Source organism: Cardiocondyla obscurior, linkage group LG15 (assembly GCF_019399895.1).
Source record: "Cardiocondyla obscurior isolate alpha-2009 linkage group LG15, Cobs3.1, whole genome shotgun sequence".
Classification (NCBI taxonomy): domain Eukaryota; kingdom Metazoa; phylum Arthropoda; class Insecta; order Hymenoptera; family Formicidae; genus Cardiocondyla; species Cardiocondyla obscurior.
The window spans coordinates 3,705,910-3,728,582 of NC_091878.1; the positions used below are offsets into that span (position 1 = coordinate 3,705,910).

General features: G+C 40.8%; 2 protein-coding genes across 6 annotated transcripts; one reads left to right on the forward strand and one right to left on the reverse strand.

Annotated features, from left to right (window-relative positions):
* The first annotated feature begins 231 nt into the window (after positions 1-231).
* Pax (paxillin) lies at positions 232-18,624 on the forward strand. 5 transcript variants are annotated; one of them, XM_070667201.1, is made up of 11 exons: positions 232-410; positions 4,656-4,833; positions 8,122-8,285; positions 12,772-12,949; positions 13,118-13,250; positions 13,520-13,721; positions 15,249-15,539; positions 15,632-15,805; positions 16,167-16,397; positions 17,913-18,033; positions 18,112-18,624. In XM_070667201.1, the coding sequence occupies exons 2-11, from the start codon at positions 4,746-4,748 to the stop codon at positions 18,255-18,257; spliced, it is 1,728 nt and encodes a 575-aa protein (XP_070523302.1). In that variant the 5' UTR covers positions 232-410; positions 4,656-4,745; the 3' UTR covers positions 18,258-18,624. The 5 variants fall into 5 exon arrangements, with proteins under 5 accessions (XP_070523302.1, XP_070523304.1, XP_070523301.1 ...); XM_070667202.1 differs by lacking the exons at positions 232-410; positions 4,656-4,833 and adding exons at positions 5,354-6,355; positions 6,721-7,008; XM_070667203.1 differs by lacking the exon at positions 4,656-4,833.
* Positions 18,625-19,108: 484 nt separating this feature from the next.
* On the reverse strand, positions 19,109-22,596 carry Xbp1 (X box binding protein 1). The gene is made up of 3 exons (XM_070667226.1): positions 21,975-22,596; positions 20,921-21,454; positions 19,109-20,588 (listed from the first exon to the last, which is right to left on the reverse strand). The coding sequence occupies exons 1-3, from the start codon at positions 22,247-22,249 to the stop codon at positions 20,486-20,488; spliced, it is 912 nt and encodes a 303-aa protein (XP_070523327.1). The 5' UTR covers positions 22,250-22,596; the 3' UTR covers positions 19,109-20,485.
* Positions 22,597-22,673: the final 77 nt, after the last annotated feature.

The window sequence follows — 22,673 nt, forward strand, 5'->3', positions numbered from 1 at the left end:
GCACAAATACATTTAAAGAAATATAACAATTAGATTAAACTATTATAGCTAATCGGTTAAAAATATCTTTTATTTATTTGTGCTAGCTTTTTTAACATTTATTTAAATGCAGTGGCACAGTAATATGGACAATTACTTTATGTTATTTATGTTATTATAATTTTACAGAAAAATTACTGAGTTTTGCTCGGGGCTCCACGGCGTTTAGAGAGACCTCTGTCCGGTCGAAGACCGGAGGCTCCGGAGCCTCCATGTTTGACGTTTGCCGTGTGACGAGTCGGAGCAAAGTTGACCATCGTGCGACGGAAAGGCCGCGTTTTTTCGGCGACCAGTTCGCGAGAACGGCTGAGATCGCGGAGTTTCGTCGTGCAGAGACCGCGTCCTCCCGGCTCGCATCATGGACGATCTGGGTGAGTAAAACTACCGGAAAATCCCGGTCGAGTGCCGAGTTAACCTCCCGTAGGCGCGCCTGTCATAAGGACGACGCGACGCAGGGATGCTGCGAAACGTCGGTCCACGACGTTTGCAATCGCGTGAAACGACACTCGTGCTCGCCTAAACGCTGGACGTGCTTTCGTCGAGCGAAACACGCTCCTTCTTTGCGCGCGCCAAATGCAAATGCTGGAAACGAGATTACGTTTTCTCCCTCCGGTTTTTTCTTTTTTTTTATCGAGGATATCCGCAGTATCGGCGCATTCTTTTACATTCGTCGGACAGGAACGTTGATACTCATTAGCGTGCGAGCGCGCATTTGGCACCGTTACGTTGTCATCGGGAACATTGACAGCTCGAAACGCGCTTCCAATTTTGTTCGCCAAGTAGCGGTGTTGTTTTGTCTCACAGTCAATGTGTCGCTGCGTATACTGTCTTTCGATAATAAATGAATTTTAGGCAGGTTTAAATTGACGGCAAGGCTAAAATTTTTATATTACTTTCTTCTTTTTTTATCTGAAGAACAGATATATTTGTATCGTGGAAATAGGTATTCTCTATTATTGCTCATTTAGAACTGTAGTAAATTATATTTTTGCGCGTACGTTATTGCTCGCAATTAGTTAAATGGCTAAATAGGTAATTAACGAGTTTTATTCTAGAAAAAGCAGTATTTATTCGCGTGAATGGGGAGGAAAGTCGCGAAAGGCTGGAGGGGCACGGTCGCGATCGCGACTATTATCTTGGATTCCTATATGGTGAGAAGGTCTTGTTGCATCAGTGTTATGCCAGCTGTACATTAGCTTGTCACGTACTCGTTATGGTGCCGCGGCTCAGTGCGTTTACGTCTGAATATCTCGGAAAGGACATTAAGTTTTCAAACTTCGGTGACGCGAGCTATCATATGTCAAAAAAAATCTCGGATAAGCGGAAGAACTTCACGCCGATAACGCGGTACCTTGATAACGATAGCAATGTCAGCATACGGTGGATCGATAGGCCGCACTCGATAGCCGAGATATGTTTATTCTTATAATATTACTCCGCCATGAATAAATAGATTTTAATCTCGAGATTCGGTGTCTCTGAAAGCTGCGGGATCATATCGCGTACCGGGTTTCTCTTCCAGTTTTGCTCTTCGTCTCGATTCTTGCCTCTCGCGGCGTCGCGACGTCTCTCGTCTTTCTCCCTATGTCCACATTTGTCTTCCTTTCGCTGTCCAGTTTTCCCCTCTCTCTTATCTATCTATTTATTTGACTGACTTTTCTTAGCCGCGTCTCCTTTCTCCCTATCCGTTTCACCTCGCGTTACCTCCTCTTCCCTCCAGCGTGACGTTTTCTTTTCTATGAAAGCGGAGACAGCGGCGGGAACGAAAGAGGCCAAAAGAGACACTCCGTGACACTGGGGCGCGGGTGAGCGCCGGAAATATCCCCGCGCGTGGACGAACGTGTTCCTCGTCTTGCTCTTATTCGCCGGGATTCACCAAGCCGGCGGCACCGTCACCGAAGACCCGCAGCGTCGACGTCCGCGGTGCTCGTGGCAGTCACGACAAATTTTCCCGTCCCGGCGCGCCTTCTCCGCGACACGTCGGCGTGTCAATCTCGTTACTCCGCGACTCGCGCTTCCGCGAGAGATAGAATTGCATCGTTCGCGACTCCCAATTCCGGGATTAATCCACCGCGAAGACTTCTCGCTTCCGTGAAATCGTATAATCCCGATTGCTCTCCTAAGTGTTGTCCGATCTGGGTTGTTTTTCGTTCTTTCTTTCTCTCTCTTTCTCTCTCGCTTTTTTTTTTTTTTTTTTTTTTTTTTAATTAGCTTTAGTTGTCGTTTATTTGCGTTAATGAAGAAACGCGTTTCTTAAGTCGCAACTAAAGGAAAAGCCGCGACAGATATTCGCCCACCGTGCGAAGTGTGAAAAGGTCGCCACCCTCCGCGAGGTTCTCAACGAACAATCGAGCAGAATCGTGCTATTGACGTCGCATTATCGCAATTCGTAGATTCACTTGAAGAAAGCTCTGCGAGGTGATCCGAGTGAAATTTATGCGGTGTTTAAAATTAGTCTTGCGGTCCACTTGGACCTCACTAACACAGTTAAGGGTGTAGCTCTTCCGCTAAACCGTCGAGTAAATCATTTCGCTCAACACAGTGCTTCGGGACGCTTTATTCCTTCCTCGCGTTCTTATTTCTAAATACCCCGGAGTTCGTTGACCGGCTCGTGGTCGTAAAGGCTAATTAAAAAAAAATTATTCTAATCTCACGCACGGTCTTACGCGAATGAGAAATAAAAGTAGACGAAGCCACTCGCTGTTCACTTGTGACTTGTGACTTTGGGAAAGCTGCTCTCCCTATCGTGTTAACCCGTTAAATTAGCGTCAATTCACCGTCACGCGGCAACGAGCACCGTAATTAACTTCTCCCCCCCCCCGGGTTGCGGGAGGGACGCAGAACTTATGTCATCGTTTACTGGACAATCGCCACGTGAGTGAACACGTGCACGCGTACGCACGCGCATCTAATTCTTCCTACGCAAGCATAGAGCAAGAATGGCAATGGATAGGACGATGTACGGCAAAATGGAGCCAGGTGATATTTATCAGCCCTACAGGATCACTGTGAAGAAGGGCTTGCCTCCTGGATGTAAGTTTCTCAAACCTCGCACTCGTTCCGCAATAGCAATTTTCCTCCTCCCACCCCCCGCGAAAATAACTTCACGCTTTAATTGTAATACTACTAGTTGACTTTCCGTCTAAATAAACAGCTAAAAGACTACGTTGCTGTGAGCTTAGAATTAAAATGATCAACGAATAGAATTATAATATGATTTATTAATACTTCACTTTACGTTGCCAAGAAGGGGACGAATAGAATTATACTCGGCGGTGAAATATTGTGATTCGAGTCAAACTAAGTATCTTTTAATAACCGGGATATAAAAAAAAAATGGTACACGTATAACGCGACGTAAAAGAGCCAGTTTTTAAATGATTTGCACGCCGGAGAATATTATCTGCAACGCGGATAGATTACGTTCACCGCTTATCTCAGGCGTGATGCAATTAGACGTCCGGAGTATCTATCGACGTGGTGGTTTTCTCGATTGATCGGCTATCCGATCTCTTTAACGATCGATCACGCGAACGTCATACGAATTCAAGGTGAGCGCGAATGCGTAGGCTTCTCCTCTTCCTCGATTACTCCTCGGGGGATCCGCACCTCCATATGAGGTCAGGCTCGCGTGGTTTTCACCTACGCTTGCCTACCCGCGCTACAAATATGTACGAAGGCGCGATAAAAGAATCGCGCTCACTCAGGCCGGTTTAGATACCACGCGATACCAGTTATCAAGTAGCCGGTAAAACAAAAAAAAGAAATTAAAATTTTATTTGAGAGAAAAGGACCCGCCGTCGTTCGCGAGCACTTGGCAATGAACGTCTTTCGTAAAAAAAAAACAAAAAAAAAAACCCCTGGACTTTTCGATAGCTTCTTCTTGTTCCCGGTTCGTATATTCGGTTGGTCTGCACTAAACTCGTGTCGTTGGCGATAGAGTGGGAGGAATGAGATGATCTCACGTAACAGAAGTTTCGTAAGTGCGGCAATCGCAACAACAAGCACGTGGTGCCAGTTCCTCCTGGTCCTGCCAGACATTCGCAGTCCATCGATCATCCCACCGTCATCCTCGCGAATCATCTCGTTACGCTCTGCATTCGCGCACGTGCCCGCGTTGCTCCACGTGTCCAGTTTTAGTAGTACGGGTCGTCGATGATGAGTGGAGTCTGATAAAGCTAGACGCGAGCCTATTTCGTTCATCTGCGTCCGCGGCTCTTTGACCTCGCGACGATAAAGTCTCATTCGTTTAGAAGAAAATTACTCTAGCGTCGTTGTTTCGTTGTCGTTGCCGCGCTACTTCGTTCTTCATTGCAGGTGTAATCGAAGTATCGAGCGAGAGTTTAAACGCGTTAATTATACGATCCGCGAAAATCAGATCCGCGACTAGTCTGGAGCAAGATTAAGTGTCCAGCTGAAGAGAACGAATCTAGCTAGTTCTGCTCTAATTTGAGGTTTATTTTTACCTCGCTGCCGGCACAAGTTAGAGCACAACACTGACGCCGTGGTGGATTTAGTTCGCGCGTGATTTACAGAGAATCCAGACCGGGGACCGCGGTTATCGTTGTCGATAACGAACGGTGGATATTTTTAGCGAAATCTTTTTACCTGTTTAGATCTCGGCACCGCCGTCCTTACCTCCGTCCCTCTCCCGTCGTTTCGTAGAAGAAGTGCCGAGTGCGTGAGATTCTAAAAAGCACGGAAAAATGACGGACGTGATAAGGCCCGTTTCGCCGATTTCGCCGATTCGCCTGGCAACGATTCGCCGTCACGCGCGATGGGAACAATACGTTAGTAAGTACTGAGAAATTGACCCTAATTAAATTCTAATTCCGAGATTCCGCGCGTCCTCTTATTATCTAAACGCGACTTGTCAACAGTTCTCTTCAACATTTCTCTCTCTTACACATCCGCAGCCTCTTTTAATTTATCTTCCTCTGAATAATATAAATATTGTACAACGATTTGCAAAAATTAAGCCCGTCTTCCGTCACGTCGCTGCTGGTTTCGATCCGTCGGTATATTTTCCAAATAGTAAAGATTCAGAAATTTCAAAAATCAGCGTTCCTCGGATATCATTTCTTCTTCCGACATCTCGGCGTGCAGGTTCTGGTTCGCCTCTTAAAATAAATTAATTGATTTCTTTTTCGTTTCGCCGAGTTTCGCGTTAAACGTTACGCATCTGGCTGCGATTAGCCTAGCGAGTAAGTTCAAATTGATGGGAATTTGTGCTGCGGAAGAGTAATGAGGGGGGGAGGGGAAGCGGGAGCATCAATGATACATTTAACGCTGCGAGTTCCCTGTCCTCGCGGTTTTACGCAAGAGTCGCGCCGTCGTGCGTTACGCGCGATATTGATGTCCGGCTCGCGGTATGAATCAGCCGTGCAAAATAGATCTCGATAAGCTCGGCAGGCTCCGTGCCCAGCGCTCAAGTCCCATTCAGACGATTACCCAAGTCGTTCTCGCGAGGCGCAAAAAAAGAACGCGTTAGCGGAGAGCAAAACCTAGTCATATCGCGCGTCCAACACGCCTGGGGAAGTATGCGCTGATGTATTTAAACCAGTCGATTCGATTTTAAACAATTATTCTACTATTATTTTCTAAGATTTGCATATACCTGGCGTACATCATTAGCTGTGTTCGTCAGAGAAACTACATTTGCAACAATCGTAAAACTTGTGGATCTAATAGGCGTTTTTAGGTTCAGTAAATATTAAGAACATACGCCGATTGGATTCGCAATTTTTACAACAGCTGTGAAGTAGCTTTTCTTACCGAACTTGGACATCGTCGTGTTGAAGAAAAAAAAAAAGCGACGTGGAGAAATGATTTCTCCGGTTCTTGCCTTTGCGACTCGGAAAAGATGCTCGCGTTCTGGATCGAGATCTAAGAAGTAGCGAACGGGCTCGCGGGCCTCGATGGATCGTGCAAGAATGCCCCACTACGGTCTTAATGCCTGCTTAATGTCCTTCCTCCTCCAATCTTGCTCTTTCCTCTAGCCCGTGACTCGTGGTATCGCTTTCCTGCGCACTTCAATGACAATCAGTCGACGTTCCCGTGTGCGTCGTGTCGTTCGCACGCGTGTACCTATCTCGTTAAACACGTGTTGCTCTTCGGGAGTGCGTAAAAAGACCCAGGCGAGATCGTGAAAATTGTCGCGAGGCAAACGCACGAACGAGGAAAAATTTTAATTTTTATAGGCACTTTTCGAGATTTTTTTATTTATTTTTTTTTTAATTTTTTACGCGAAAATTACGGTACGATACTTGTATTTTAATGATTCTTATATTCGTTCGTACTTTTTATAATCCAAAAGGTAAACGATAACGAGACAGCGTCAACAACAATAATTGCAATCCAAGAATGTGTACACAATTGGCGCGATACGCGTTGAAACTCATGATAAATTTGATTAAGCTCGATAAACACTTTGCTGCTCTTATCAGCGTCTACAACGTGACGCCTAGAACGTCACAGTTAGCTTTGTTTCCTCACATTTCTTCTTCGGGGAATTAACTCACCGCTGTATTTCCAAGCTTAACGTTTCAGACGTTGTGTACTCATTCTTCCAGATTTCGAATTCTTTCGCTGGTTACGCCGTGAAACCTCCCATGCGAGTTTTTAAAGATTATTCTTCTCTTACATTTTTTACGCTTTTTTTAAATATATTTTTTCTTATAGTTACTCGATTGCTCAAACGGCGAGGACTCGCCGACGTCTCGGCCGCTCGTGAGAAAGAACCGCGTTGGGCTTCGTGAATTTTTCTTTCACTCGCGAATTCGCCGGCTCCTCGACTTTCGCGCTCTCTTCGCATTTTTGCGCGAGGTTCAACGTTCCTGAAATAGTGGGTGTGTCGGGTTCATCTCTCGCGGTCCGGTCTCGTCATGGAGACGACACGTGTAACCGAGGAGGAAAGCCTGTACCAGGTGTACAGCCACGAGAGAGCGTCCAACAACCTCGTTACTCTCGGTAAACGCATATTTTCTTGATAGTTAGACTCGAATGACGAGTTAGTCTTAGCGGGAGAAAACGAGTCGGCGGGGTCCGAAAGAAGTGCCCCGTCTCTCGAGTCGCTTAAGGAATTCTCTTCTCTTGTAAATGGAGAAAGTTCGGGCGAGACAAATCTTTTACCGTCGATGTGCCGCGCACAAAAAGTCCCGCTGTAAACGCAATTCGCGAAACGACGTGAATTTACAACAATGGGAATTCACGGCCTCCTTCGACCCATGTCGTAACGGACTTCACACGCCGGCTAGTGACTGATGAATGTTCTCGTTCGAGTATTTTTTTTTTTTTTTACATCAACTTTCCGCGAATTTTTCTCCGTGTAATCGGTATAAAAATATGTCATTAACTTAATTGAGACATAAATTGTATATTCGTCGAGAGCGCATTGTTTCTATTGCTTGGGTTAACTTCATATTCACATTCGCACGAATTATACAATGTTATATAATGTTAGAATGTTTGGCGGGCAAATAAGCTTTTCAAATTTTAAGTTAAATAAATTTAACGCGCGGTGGCAATCACGAGCCTCAAGGACGATAGTGAAGCGGTTGGGCATGGCGTCATCGCGAAACAATGTCGGGACATTTCCTTTTTTATATACAGCAGCTCGAAATTAAATAAGTGAACCTGATTGACCTAATAACGCAATATTATTTCGTGGAATAGTCTCAATCTTTATTAACTTATACGAAAATGGTTGATAGAAATTAGGAATTCTTTACATAAGAAATTAAATAATCCAATCTATTAACATTTTCGTTAAATATATCTGCAATGTTAAATTTCCCTTAATCGTGAATGTCGATATTAAAATATAAAACGTAACAATTCTGTTAATTATTCATACGTCAATCGCAAGAGACGGAGAAACCTGTTGCAAGAATCTATAGATTCAGCACATTCTTTTAAACAAAAATAAGCATCGACTCGAAATCGTAGAAGCGCCTTGATAAATGCAGATAAATTTCGAGGCGGCGTGAAACAATTTAATTTTTTTACGAAATAAATTTAAATAATTCGCTTGATCTGCCTGCAATTTTAATAACAAAACTAATCAATTCACTGTCTTTTTAGATGCGCTGCTGGCGGACCTACAGAATACCGTGTCGTCGGAAGGAACTCACGTCGGCGGAGGTAACGCGACACCCGGTTACGGATCGCTGAATGGTGCTCGCATCCACACAACCGCCGGTTATAGATCCTACGACAATCAAACATCGCCGCTGTCGTCGCAATCGGTATGTTCAGCCTTGCGATCGCGATCGGCATATTGCCTAGCCTTGCGATCGCAATTAGAGCACTAATAGACTGATGAGGACGCGGCCTCTCGCGCCCACATTCGTCTAATTCCAGAGATTTACATCGAAAAGCCTCTAGGCTCTGCATGTTCGATTATCTGCGAGCTGATCACGTAACGTGACGATCTGCGTCTTCTGCATCTTGCTGATCCGGCATGCAACATACAGACATGTTCCTTCGACTCAGATCAACCTTCAATATGTTATATTTTAAATCAAGTTAAAAGGCGGGTATTTTTATTCGGTAATTAAAATTTGTAGGACTCATATTGATAGTTGAGGGATAATGTCGCGACGTTGCGAGAACATTTTTGATGATAAGACAAGTACGGTGCTTCGCTGTAGTTTATCGATGAGCCGGGGAAGCTCGACCTGTTGCTGTTGAAACGTTGCTGAAGTCGTGGACGTGGTTCGCCAGATGGAGCCAAGTGGTCCGATAGCGGCTATTCTAAATCTTCGTGATTACCGCGAAGTATGAGCTGCCAACGCGACGCGACGTCAATGCCAAAGGCGTTTAATTAATTTTAATATACGCGCGATGCGAAAGGAAAGGAGATTCGCCTCGACAGAATTGACAATTGAGATCACGTTTTTTATCAAGCAATTAATATATCTTCGCTGCGCCGTAATTTTTATGTACCCCGCAACATGTAGGGCACTTCGAATGCTATACAAAATTAACTCTTTGGCACTAACGCCGCTTTGCGATTCCAGTCTACAAAACGTCTCGAAATAGAGCGATCCATCGTCATGGTCGCGAAAACGTGACACAGGGAGAATCCATAAATAAACGTCTTCGGCAACGGTTAATAACTGTCGATACGATATTTTGAGGACATCAGCGATAGTTCCGTCGATGTCTTTTGATCGTCCGTGGCTGGCTTTCACGGTCACAAATATCATTAATATGGACATTCGGGATCTAGATTAAGACTAACGTCTTTTTAGGATTTTTTTTTTTTTTTCTTACCAATGTGTATGTCAAGAGGTCTAAAGGGAAGTGTTAGAATGAATAGAAAGGAAGTGTTTAGAATTGTCGAGTCTATATTTTACGTGAATTTCCAACAATGCAGCATTATTGTTGAAGCACAATGTACGCAAGGCGCTTAATGTACTCGTCGGGTTGTTAATTTTATTTCATCCGGTCGCTATTTTCCCGCGCGCATTTTGCAGCTATGTAATATTACGTGGTATTACGCAATAATTTAATCAGCGGACGATCCGTGAATTATTTTTAGACCGCGACCGCTTAAATTTGTTTAGGCGCGGAACTGTTCGTATTACAATCGTGAAAATAGACCGCCAAAGATGTTGAAAGGGCCAAACTCGTGACGAGTAGAATTTCGATATCTTTCGAGCGTTAAACGCCGCTTGTTTTGAGAGGAGAAAAAAAAAAAGAGAAACTTTCCAGAGAGTCATAAAACACGCTCAGGAATAACTGTGACGCAATGACGGGGTTAAAATTAGAATCAATATCGCGTTTAAAATTGACTGTCCGAAGCATCTCTACGACGGTAACGCATCGGCGGAAAACGTGCGCGGCAAACGCGAAAATTGTCTATCGAAAGAGATTGTTGACTTACTTCTACACACTTGATTTTTATTCAAGAAGAAATTACGCGAAGACAAACGTTATAATTAAATTTAATTCGTTTGTTGTGAAGTAGAAAAAAAAATTGAGCTTTAACTGTCGCACAATTTTAGAAATCAACTTTAATTATAATTTTATTTGATGAACAACTGATAAATTTTTATTTTACACATAAATAATGAGCGTGAAATAACGTGAAATTTAAATTAAAATGTCGTGCAACACGATGTTACAGATAATATTCTGTGCGTAAAAAAAAGTTATACGGAACCAATGCGTAGTCGCGAGTTTTCCGCGACAAGAACATTCCCATCTGTTACATTCCCTGCCGATTTTATTGATTCTCGCTCGGCCTAGGACAAAGTAGCTTCTATTATTCATGATCTGCGGACTTGCACCGTGCTCCGGTTGTAAAATTTGCGATCGAACGCGGTCGAGCCGAGGCTATATACATATGCGTCGTTTCTCGCTGAATTACATTTTACGCGCAATAAAAAAGACAAAAGAAATAAATCCCCTGTATCCATCTTTAGCCCGGGAGCTCTGCCGCGACGAGTCGTGAGCTGCGTATTCATGAGTAAACATACGTGTTTTTACTCGCTTTTATCATTTTTTAACATTTTCTGTAAAGATAAAAAGCTCGCGTCTGTTAAAAGTGTTATCGAGGTGGAAGCAAATCGATTCCGATGTATTTTACAGTAGAAGCCTACGAAGTCTACGAGCTCTAGAACCATTTCTAGTTCTGCTTTTAGCTCGCTTTTATTTTTAATCGAGGAAAAACCCGTCATTATTTTTTTTAGATTGGAAAATATTATTTATTCACGTGACGTTTAATACCTTTTTTTTTTTTTTTAATTATTATTTATATATTATAGTAACAAATTGTATACTTTTGGAGCAATCACCTTTTTACATTTAAATTTGCGTTATGAAACTCGAGAAGAAAAAATTTACTCTGAAAGGAAAGAGCCTCGAGCATTAATTCACTTGTTTTACAACTGATGAGTTATGGAGCAGTTAAGAAATTTCCGACAGTTGTCTCCGCTGCATTTAACAAATCGCATTTGCATAAATCTTGCCCCGTTCACATTACTCTTCTCGGTACGTGTCGTTGCGGCGTCGATCTGTCATCAACTTTGTACTACAGTTGTCATTTTTGGATGTGACGCGATCACAAGCTTCGATACAGTCCGAGACCTATTTTTGCGTTGGCCAAGTAGACGAAATTATCAGTTAGCTTCGTACGTACACGATACGTACACGAAGTTTTAATGCAGTTTTATTGCAATCTATAAGTTCAAAATTTTTACAAAAAAAATTTCCAATAATTATTAGCGAAATAATTTTCTATTAATAATTATTGTTCTGTTAAAAATATCACGTGATATTTTTTATCGATAATTTAATAGTTACATCACGTGCGTATCGCGCGATGAATTCTGCTGACGCTGCATCGCGTTAATAATGATATCGTCGCCAAAATTTTCACGCTAAGCGTTGATACTCTGACATGTTTCTGCTGGCTTACCGCAGGATATATTTTTAGGCTGACAACTCAGCGTGTAACCTAGTTTCTGTCCAGCAGGATGCGCCATAATGCTGCTTTATTGCAAAAAGAAAAAGAAATAAAAAAAATATATATATATATTATAGTCGCACGGTAGTTCGGTAGTAAATCTCGTTTTTGTTCGCTTTCCAGAAATTTTATTGCAATTTGTCTATTATTTTTGGATGTTATTTGAAAGATCGTAATTTATTTGATATACAAGATTTTTCGAAAGCTGCTTGTTTCTGTATTACGATATACGATCTTAGAAAAGATTGAAAAATACATGTCGAAATTTAAATATAAATGTTTCAGTTGCAGCGAATTTATCGTACAAGAAAGATGTGGGAATCTAATCTCATATGTTTGAAATATAAATTAGATAACTGATATCTCACGCACTGGCAGTAATAATTATCAATGTCTCTCGGTTTAATAACCGGGCGAAATTAACCTGCATAAGTTGGCGATTTATTTTTATCAGGGAGATTATTGGAGGCTAATCTTAATTGCGCTACTTTCGTCACGCATCATTTACGAATCCTCTTCAGACTCGTAAGAACAGCAATTTATCGTTACGGTTACTTGCGTCTTGCATTTGGCTATTGATCAGCCTGACGTCAAGCGCCAGACTTAATTTTGATAAACAAATTCCCGACTCGACTTCTCGCGAGTTTCCAACTTTGCAATTGGAACGCTTTTGATTTTCTTATTAAAACGTAATATCTTTAATAGAATTAAATAAAACCCTTAACAGATTGAATTATAATTTATATTAACGAAATATCTCATTTACCGTCAAACGTCGATCGTTTTTAAGTAGAATTGAATCGATCGGGGATTTATTTTTAGGATACTTTACTATCGCAGTTAAAAGGAATCTAAAATTGACTCTGTCGGGACTAAAAACGCATGTTGTCCTGAACGTCGACGTCCCACACGCGCTGCATAATGATTCAAGTGACATCACGGTTCTAAATAATAATGCATTTTGCGGAAACTTGGCAGACCATTGCTGTTTGTCGATTAACAAGCCAAGAGCGCTTGGATAAACGCAGGAAGTCGCGCAATTGTCAACTTCGTTCGATACCGCTTATCCGAAAAAAGCTCTCTTAATTATTGCATTAATATTTTCAACTGCTTCATAATATTTTAATATTTCAGAACTTAATTTAAATTTTTAGGGCTCAAAATTAATAGAAATATCCTGCGCTTTTATATCCTTTGACGGATATATTTATAATGCGTGCTTTTAATCGCTTTATCGTGGCTTTTCCCGAATGTTGTAGCCTACTTATCAGAATCGCGAGGCGATAGAGGAAACCATGGGTAAAACTGGCGGCGCGTCTTACACCCAGCCCAGCACCGGGAACAAGATGCCTTCCCTCAATAACAATCTTTCCGAGCTGGACACCCTTCTGCAAGACTTGAGCAACGCGCGCTATAATGCCCACTATCAAGAACGAGGTTAATTATTTATACTTTTAATACTTATCCGAATGGTCAATTTCTTTCTTTCAAGAGTCGAGCTCTTTCTCGAACTTTTTCTTTTCGCGTGCCGCTAAACTTTTGACGAGAGATCAGAAACGGTTATGTAGAAGCTCTTCATCGTATACAATTGCTCAATAATTATAGACAGCCGCGCGTCCATGACAGGAGTAAACGGGGGTGCGACCAGCCCCATGCTTCGTTCTCCGAGTAGCATGTCAGCCTCTCGACCCACCGTCGACTCGTTGCTCGAGGAGCTAAGCACCGCAGTGCCTAATGGGTGAGCTTTTTATGTGTGCGCAAATTAATCTCGAAACGATATTAGAGCTGCATCTCGACCGAGCTGCTTTCGAACATTTAATTCATGCGGGTAATTGATTATTTCGGTGAGTTTACTTCTCGACGATAAACGTTCGATTATTCATGCCGTCGTAAAAAAAAAAAAAAAAAAAAAAATTGAACTCACCAACGATTGATACGGGGCTCTCGGTCCTCAAATAATTCGTATTTGATAAAACGAATTGTTATCCCTGCATCTCTCTCGAGCAGAGACTACCCCGCCGATGGAAAGGTGAGAGTCACCATACAAGAGACATCGACAGAGATACAGCCGGTCTACGACGGCTATCCCTCCAGCCAGCATGGTTCGCTGAGTCGAACCGAAGTTCACAGGAGTTACCCTAACGGTCATACCGCGAGTAACGCTACCAAGGAGCTGGATGACCTAATGGCTTCGCTTTCCGAATTTAAGGTATTCATTCATCTATCATTTAATCACATAATTGCGATACATAACGCGATTGACCCTTGCGGTGCGGCCGATATTTTTCGCGCTATTAATTGATTAATATATGTCACTTCTGAAAAAAAAAATTTAGAAATATTAAATAGCTTTTTTGGTGTTCATAAAGTTTTCAGCCTTTGTTCGTAGTCAATGAGCATGAGGAAATAAACTAGAATTTGTTGCTGGCTGAAAACTGAATGGACTCTTTTACGCATTTTTTTATGTTTAAACTCGTCGAAAGAGTTAGCGCGAATTGCTTTTCGTTTGCATTGTGTATATAACTATATAACACTCTGAAAGTAACATTCAAACATCTAGAAGATCTGTCTATCATTTCAAGACGTCTCTCCAATGTGTAGCGTGCGTTTCCTTTCCTCTAAAATTCTATATGCACACATATAAATGTATGCAACTAAAATCGTTCTATATTTGAGTAATCTGATAGGCAAACGGTCAAGGATACGCAATGTTTGCTTTCATTGCGCTTTTCATAGCCGGTGTGCTTCATAGCAGGCATTAGTTTGAGATGAGATTTTGAGCAAAACGAAAGTACGTATAAATTAAGTTATTAACATGAGTTTTCCAGTCCACCGTACGTAAACTCGTATGTAGCCGGGCGAAGAAAAAGGTACACCGGCTGTTTTACTGTCCCCCGACCGTTTGGCGGTTTGATTTACCGCGAAATCGGAAAACACCGGTGTGTTAAATCGACTCCTGCCCATTCTTGGTTCCCCTCGCTACGAAAATAACCACCTCGCCAGTACCGTGAGACTCCCGCTTACCAGAGTTGCGCTAGATATTCTTTCCCAACGTTCTCCCTCGTTTTCCGCGGTGGCAAAAGAAGGGAGACCAAAAAGACGAAGGCACGGAGAGGTGGGTCGGCACGATCCATTGGAATACCGGATCCGAAGCTTTCGACCAGTCTGCAAGCTCGCCCGTGGCGATCGACATCTCTTACTCCACCTCATCTATCTCGCCCGTGGGTCTTAATTTCTCTTCGCTCAACACCTCGCCGACCGGCACCCTTGACATTCCAACCTGACCCTTTGATTTTACCTTGCCCGTCAAATCAGCCACGCGATATTCAACCTTGGGCAGTTTTATCTCAATCACTCTTATTTACTCCAACGACTCCACACACGCACCTACGGATACAGACACGTGCGCGTTTGATTGATTAATTGATACAGATTCGAAAGAAATATACGGGAAATTATAGTCTTTTTTTTTTTTTTCGGGGGTTTTAGTGCGACGAGTGTAAATATGTTAGCTTTTTGACAATTTAAGACTGTTGAAATCTCGGGGAAAAAATTTAAGAAAGTATTTTTTATACTTAAATAATAGAATATCGAAGAAAAAATTTTTTTTTTTTTAATTTCTTTAATTCGGCTTAATCTATTCAACCATACGATTGAGATCGAATCGCACATTGGATTTAATTCCTATTTTTTAGATAAAGAATTGTCACTGAGATTTTTGCGCGTATCTTTACAGATTAATAGCGGCACTCATCAACATCAGACGATAACCGACTCTCCATACGCGAAGCCTAACAAGGCCACCAAGAGCTCGCAAAGTCCTTTGCCCGCTGAGGGCACGCAAACTCGCGTTCACATCACCGAGACTCACACGACCCATCTTTATCATCCAGGAGAAAGCCAACCTCTTAAACAGAATCAGTTAGATTCTATGCTTGGTAATCTCCAGGCCGACATGAGCCGCCAAGGAGTCAACACGACCCAGAAGGGATGCTGCAGCGCCTGCGAGAAACCCATCGTAGGCCAGGTAGCCCTCAGCCGTAGCTTAATTTCTGAAAATTAATTTATTTGAAATAATTTGATGATCTTCCTTAACTTAATAATGTTCTTGCTGCACAGGTGATCACGGCTTTAGGCAAGACATGGCATCCGGAACATTTCACATGCACCCATTGCAACCAGGAGTTGGGCACGCGAAATTTCTTTGAAAGAGAAGGTCATCCTTATTGCGAGACAGATTATCATAATTTGTTCTCGCCTCGTTGCGCTTATTGCAACGGGCCTATTCTTGATGTAAGGATCGCGACACTTTTGAGGGAAAGATTATAGGTCTCGTAGAGCTTTAAATGCTATCGAAATGAAGAATATCTCATAAAAAAACTTTTAATATTAAAAACTAATATAAATATCTGGTTTTCTCTTAAATTTTTTATTCTTTGGCATTAATCAGATATAAATTTAATATTCTTTAATATTTTTTTAGCTTAATAATATTTAATATTCTTTAAAGATATAAATTAAATATTCTTTAATTAAATTTTCAGAATAACAAATTATATATTTTAATTTAATAAAACTATATTCTTTCCCCAAATGTTTGAAGTATTTTATTTCGTAAGTTTGCTTGCGGATAGAAAAAACCGTTTTCTTCCAGAAATGCGTGACCGCCCTGGAGAAGACTTGGCATACCGAACACTTCTTCTGTGCTCAGTGCGGTAAGCAATTTGGCGAGGAGGGCTTCCACGAACGGGACGGTAAGCCATACTGTCGCGAAGACTATTTCGACATGTTTGCACCCAAGTGCGGCGGCTGTAACCGCGCTATCATGGAGAATTATATATCTGCGCTCAACAGTCAGTGGCATCCAGATTGCTTTGTCTGCAGGGTAAGTATTACGATCGTAAAATTTATTTGTCTTATTATCAAATTTTACTTTCAGCGTGAATTTCACGTCGTCGGCAGCATCGTCGTTTCCTTCATGCGTGCTATTTTAAATTCCTAAAAAATCGCCAAAAACAAATGTAAAAATGCAGTCAGACACGTTAAACTTTGACAATTACAGGATTGCAAGAAACCGGTTTCCGGGAAATCTTTCTATGCGATGGAGGGGAAGCCGGTGTGCCCCAAGTGTGTCGGGGTGGACGACGACGAAGAAGAGGAAGAGCAAGAGGCGTAAGGACGCTGGTCGATCCAATCGTCTCATGTTGTCGCGTCAATACCTCATGCTGAATTTCTTTGATATTATCGCCCAGTCACCCCCGTACGATATGCCCCTTGTATGCCCTCCGGCTCTATCAATGCGGAGCCAGCCCCTATTTAATTCCCCAACAGGTGATATAGCTTCGCACTGAGGATGATCGATAACGCAGAAACGCCGACTGTTCAAATTCACCATCGTCTCGATTCCGCATCGCAAAATACACACGTTAGAAATGCACTTTCCACGCACATCGGACACAATACCTCCCGCATTACAGGGCATACTTTCGGCAAGCACAAGTACGAGCTAGCTGCTTTAGTTTTCAAGCTCGCGCCTTGACATTGCACTGAGTTCTTGACAATGGAAATGAATTCTGTTGAGCAACGCGAATTAGTACTGTTGTGAAAAGTAAAGAAATAAACCGTTCCTCTCTGACCCCACTTCCATCTCCTTAAAAAAAAAAAAAAAAACCCCCAAAACAAAAAAATAAACACACACAACACTATGAGAGCGTCTAGGCTCACTTACACACACAGCGACTCGGAGACGCTGGGTCTTGTGACAATAGACGTGGAGAAAAGCCAAGCTGAATGCTATGAATGACGATTCCATCGTCACAAATGGATGTTTTAATTTTGTAGACTGTATAGTATAGCAGATGAATCGAAATGACTTTAAGAAGTTACCTTAGAAAATCTAAAACGATTAATTTCTTTCGATCGAAATGTTTTCGATCTTGTATTAAAGATTTTTTTATGATTAATTGTAATAGATAAATATATGGATATAAATGCTCCTTGTATATTAAGGGAGCTGATTAAGCTAGTCGAAAAATTTACATATTAATAATTCGATTTTTCTGAAAATGCTATACATTTTACCATTACTAATTGAAAAACAGTGTCTTAAAAATGACGATCTATAGTCATTTTTTATAATATTTAAACTCGTACAATTCTCGGATTTTTTTTTTTATTTCAATCAAGGTTGAAATATGAAACAAGAAATAATCGGATGTTTTTCAATTACTATTTTCTTGTAATTTTGAAGTTTATTTTATTTAAGTAATTTTTAAACATTTTTTCTTAATGACCTATCGTGGATTCCGTTATTTTATAAAAAAAATTGCAATTTTTTATTGTATATTAAATCTTTGATTTCTTTATATTTTTAAACACGTTTATGTTGTTTATTTTACAGGATTGCAGACAGAAGTTTCAGGGAGGCTCCTTTTTCGATCACGAAGGGTTGCCGTATTGCGAGACGCATTATCATGCCAAGAGAGGATCCTTGTGTGCAGGCTGTCACAAACCTATTACCGGTAAACATTATTAGATTTTTAAAAATTAGATTTTTAATAAAATTTTAATACATCTTGATTGCACATTACCTTTCACAGGTCGCTGCATAACAGCAATGTTCCGCAAATTCCACCCCGAGCACTTCGTATGTGCGTTTTGCTTAAAGCAATTGAACAAAGGCACGTTCAAAGAACAAAACGACAAGCCTTACTGCCACGGCTGTTTCGAAAAACTGTTTGGATAAATAATTCCCATTTTTGGAATTACTTTTTGTAACGTGACGAAACGAGAGAGATAATTGTTCCTCTCGGCGATATTTTATTACTCTTGACAAGATACGTATACGGCGTAAACACTTACTTCGATTGTCTGTATTAAAACACGAAACGAGGACTTACATTGCCTAAAGCCTTTTAGAATTTTTTTTTAATATTAACTAACGAATGATAATAATAAAATAAAAAAAAATTCTAAAGTTACATCTGAATAGACATAAATACATTTCCAATTTTAATTTCTCATTCTTCGATTAGTATCAAATAAATATTAATAAAGGATTAATTTACGAGTTTAATCGAAATATATACTTTCTTTTTTTTTTTCAAGTAAAATTTTCATCTTAAAAAATTAAGACACGCAACTTCTAATATGTACAGATTTCACAAATTGTTTTATTTAACTATTTAATTTTACGTAGTAAATTACATGGTAAAATGCACACGTTTCTCGAACTGTTTAGTTTGAGTTTGTCATGCCATTTGAAAATATGAAAAGGGTGCTATAGTTATTAATAATTTGTCGATAATATCTAGTAACATTTGTACAATCTTATAATTGCCGCGAAATAGCTCCTTAATGAATGCTCTTCCCGTTAGAAATATTTCATATATTTATAAAATATTTAAATAGTATTAATACAATAGTAAGTTTCTTCACATTATTACACAGTGCTAAATTTACACATGCTATCGTATCGCATCTTGTTGTACGAAGTAAGTGATTGAAAAAATTGTAAAAAATACGTAAGTTAAATTTGCGTCAATATGTGCAATGACGCTTTAGTAGCGTACGAAGTTGGAAAATGAAAGATATGTGTACGTATGTCATTAGCATGACCTCATTTAATTCTGTTGCACAGCGAAAATTGAAAAATCAATATACAGTATGTATAGACATGTATACATTAATAATAAAATTTCTTAAATAGGCGTCTGTGTAGGTGAATACGTGAAAAAAATGCATCAACTGTAGCTATGGAAAACTACTTGCGTATCTTTTTACAACATCAAATAAATTTAACAGAGTTTATAATTTTGTATATGCTTATAAAAATATATTCTTATAGCTAAAATTACTGGTATTAATGTTTTAATTTTGCAAGAAATTTGACATAACTAATGTCAATTAAGTTAGATAATATACATATGATAATGTGCTGTTATTTATTTGCAATGTTTAAAGCTCGCAACAAAAAGAAAACCAATTTATCTCGTTATAAATGCCTGAACCTAATTTTAATTTTAAATAACTAAAGCCTCTTGAATTATACTCTGTATATAATCATTATTTTAATAACAAAAGAATTCGATTGTTACAGATATAAATAATGCATATATTAAGAGTGAACTTAAGTACATAATTTTTTACAAAGTATTTACATAATTTTTATTCTGTCAAAAATTATATATTTTATTCAAATATATCATTATAAAACTAAATTACTCAATATTAATAAAAAAAAAGTACGAGAGTTTAGTCAATTTGCACGTTTCTGTCGAAAATTAATAATTCGTATGTCATATTAAAATAATTTTTAAAAGCCAGTTTCTCCTTTTCTTTTTAGCATTCTATGTTCATTTGACTTATTCCCCCTATTACAAACGTAACGGTTCAATATCAATCTGGCGCTTGCCTCAGCGGCACGCCTTATCCGAAACTGTCAGCCCAACGTCGGAAACAGCTCGGTGAAGCTCTCAGGCCAGAGGTCGAACAAGGCATCCGACACATGTGATTGTGGAGAATCATGGGACTCATATCCACCGTCCGACGAATTGGCACAGTCCAGGTGTTTTGCCGAAAAGATGCCGTAATTGTCGATGTCGCTTTTAGCAGGTGACATGGAATTGGTATACGTCGGCGAAAATTGCGTCGGGCAGGGCAAGTTAATGTCTGAGAAAGGAACTGTGAGATGCATGGCTTCGTCCGCAACCTGACTGACGACGTTGTTCTCGGTGCTGACCACCTCCTGCACGCACTCTTGAATCCCCACGTCGCCGTCATTTTCCTCACCCGGATACATAATAGTAATGGAATTAGTGGTTTCGTCATATGTACCGTAAATAGTGTCAAGATCTGACGCAGTCTCTGATTCCTGTTTAATTTCTGTCTCCATTTTGATAGATTCTGTGCTTTTTGTGTCGCAATCTGCAAGAAACCAATTAGATGTATCTTGCGGACACGAGGACGTAGGGTTTATGCCTCCACTGGCTCTATTGGTTTCCACATTTTCTGATGTCTGCCCCACCAATGCTTCTGTATAGTCAGATTTTTTAACGGGAGCTTCGTTGACGGACACCTGTGGAATGGAGCGCAATCGGCAGGTCATTAAAGGAGAACGACTAAATTATGAGGACGCGCGATTGCAGAGAAAATGAATAAAATATTCGGATTTTCTCAAAAGATTAGAATTTTCATCCACATCGCTTATGTAAGAATTCTGTTTTACTCCGGAATATTTCATCCATTTCTGCATCATATTCAATTTACAACATGTAAGTGTAGAGCAAATAAATTTAAAAAAAAATTGTTACTCGTTATTTGTGTAAAAGAAATAATGAAGAAAGTGCGTGAGAAATAGAAAACGTATTGCGAAACGAGGTGCTACAGACTGCAACTCTCAAAACTCACTTGTTCATTTGATCTATGAGGATTTGCCTCAGCCTCTGGGCTGACTTCTCGTAGGAGGCTCTCCGCCAGCTCTTCGAATCGTTCGGCGTCGGCGCTTTGGAAAGCGCTGAACAGCTCTTCAAAAGGAAGTAGAGGGTCAGAAATTTCAGTAACACGGTTGCTCGTGGTGTCCGTATCGGGCGCAATGCCGACTGTGCTGTCCCACCCTGCAGCAGAGGGTCATTGGGGGATACTGCAGATCCCAGCGAAGGTACAGCACCGTCGACACGAGTCCGACAAGTCGAGCAAATTGGTTGTTCCTGATCAGTGAGTGTGTTTCTCACTGCATCTCTCTCGTTTCTGAGCCTCTTATTCTCATTTAATAGCCATTCGTTCTGCGACGTCAACAGTTCGTTTTGTGACCTGAGCATTGTGCACTCCTGTGTAATCAGCTGATTCTTTTCCTTCTGTGTCTTTACCGTCTCCTCCAGCTCGTCCAATCTAGCCTTCTTGCGGTCCCGTGAAGTTTGAGCGGCCACACGATTTTTCAGTTTTCTGTCAAACAAACAAATCACCGTTAAATCCAGTAAAAAAAAAAAATTAAATAAATAAGCATAGTTAATTATTTTAATTCCAAACATAATTACAAAATCAGTACAATAATCAAAGTTAAAAAAAAAATTAAGATTTAATTTTTAATTCAATATTCAATTTTTTTTAATTGTTATTTAAAATAAAATTTAGATAAAATAATATTATAACGATTCCATTAAAAACTTTATTTTTTACTGCATGATGTAACATCGTTCCTTCTTTCATTACATCTTCGAGAAGCAATTTGTTTTTTCAAAAAAAAAAAAAAAGGCGAGACAGCTGTAGCAATATTACAATATTGCTTGTAACAATTACTCCGCCGACTTATCATTCGAAAAACATTGATAATCGGGTTTGTCGACACACGCAACAATTACATCATGCGATTGTGTTTACGTCAATGAGTCATCGGCGTGACACATGACAAGCTCGTAGTTTATCGTACGATAGGTAGTCCCCGTGAATTGGAATTTTCACTTACTTGCGCTGCAATTTTTCCTCCCAAGTGAGGTGGTCTAAACGTCGTTTCTTTCCGCGCGCACGGGTGTCCACGGGTTCAAGGAACGTCGTTACGTCGTGGTCGTCCTCCTCGCCGGAGACAGCAGCCGCCTTTCTGCCGTCCATTCTCGCCTTGTCCACCAGGATTGACGTAGTGAAATTGAGCTTCGACAGCGCGCTGCGCGACGAATCGCTCTTCGGGATTGCCTTCGACACTCCCTTAGGCAGCGTGATGATGACACTCTTCACGGAGCTCATAGTCCGCCATGCGATGCGACGCGGGGCGTCCCACTTTTTTGATGTCAAGTCTTGGCTTTTTTATACCGTGATCGTCTCTGACGTCCTCGCTCGAAACAGTCCGAATCTGTCTCGAGATTCTCAGATCCTGATATCCTAAGTAGGGCTGAAACCAAGTCGCACCCGGACGCTACCACCCAACGCGAGCGGCAGAGTTGACAATACTGACAGAACCGCGAACGGGTGACTGACGCAACAAACCGATTCTTGGGTACGCTTGAGTGCCGTGCGTCAAAGGACGTGTTGCCTTGGGATTGGACATGCATGAGGTACCCACACGCCAACCACCGTCGAACTGACTCTCCACTCCACCGTCGCTATCATTTCTTGAGTGTGATTTCACCGCTCGTAGCGGATTTTTTCGAAATTAAATTTTGTTAGTTTT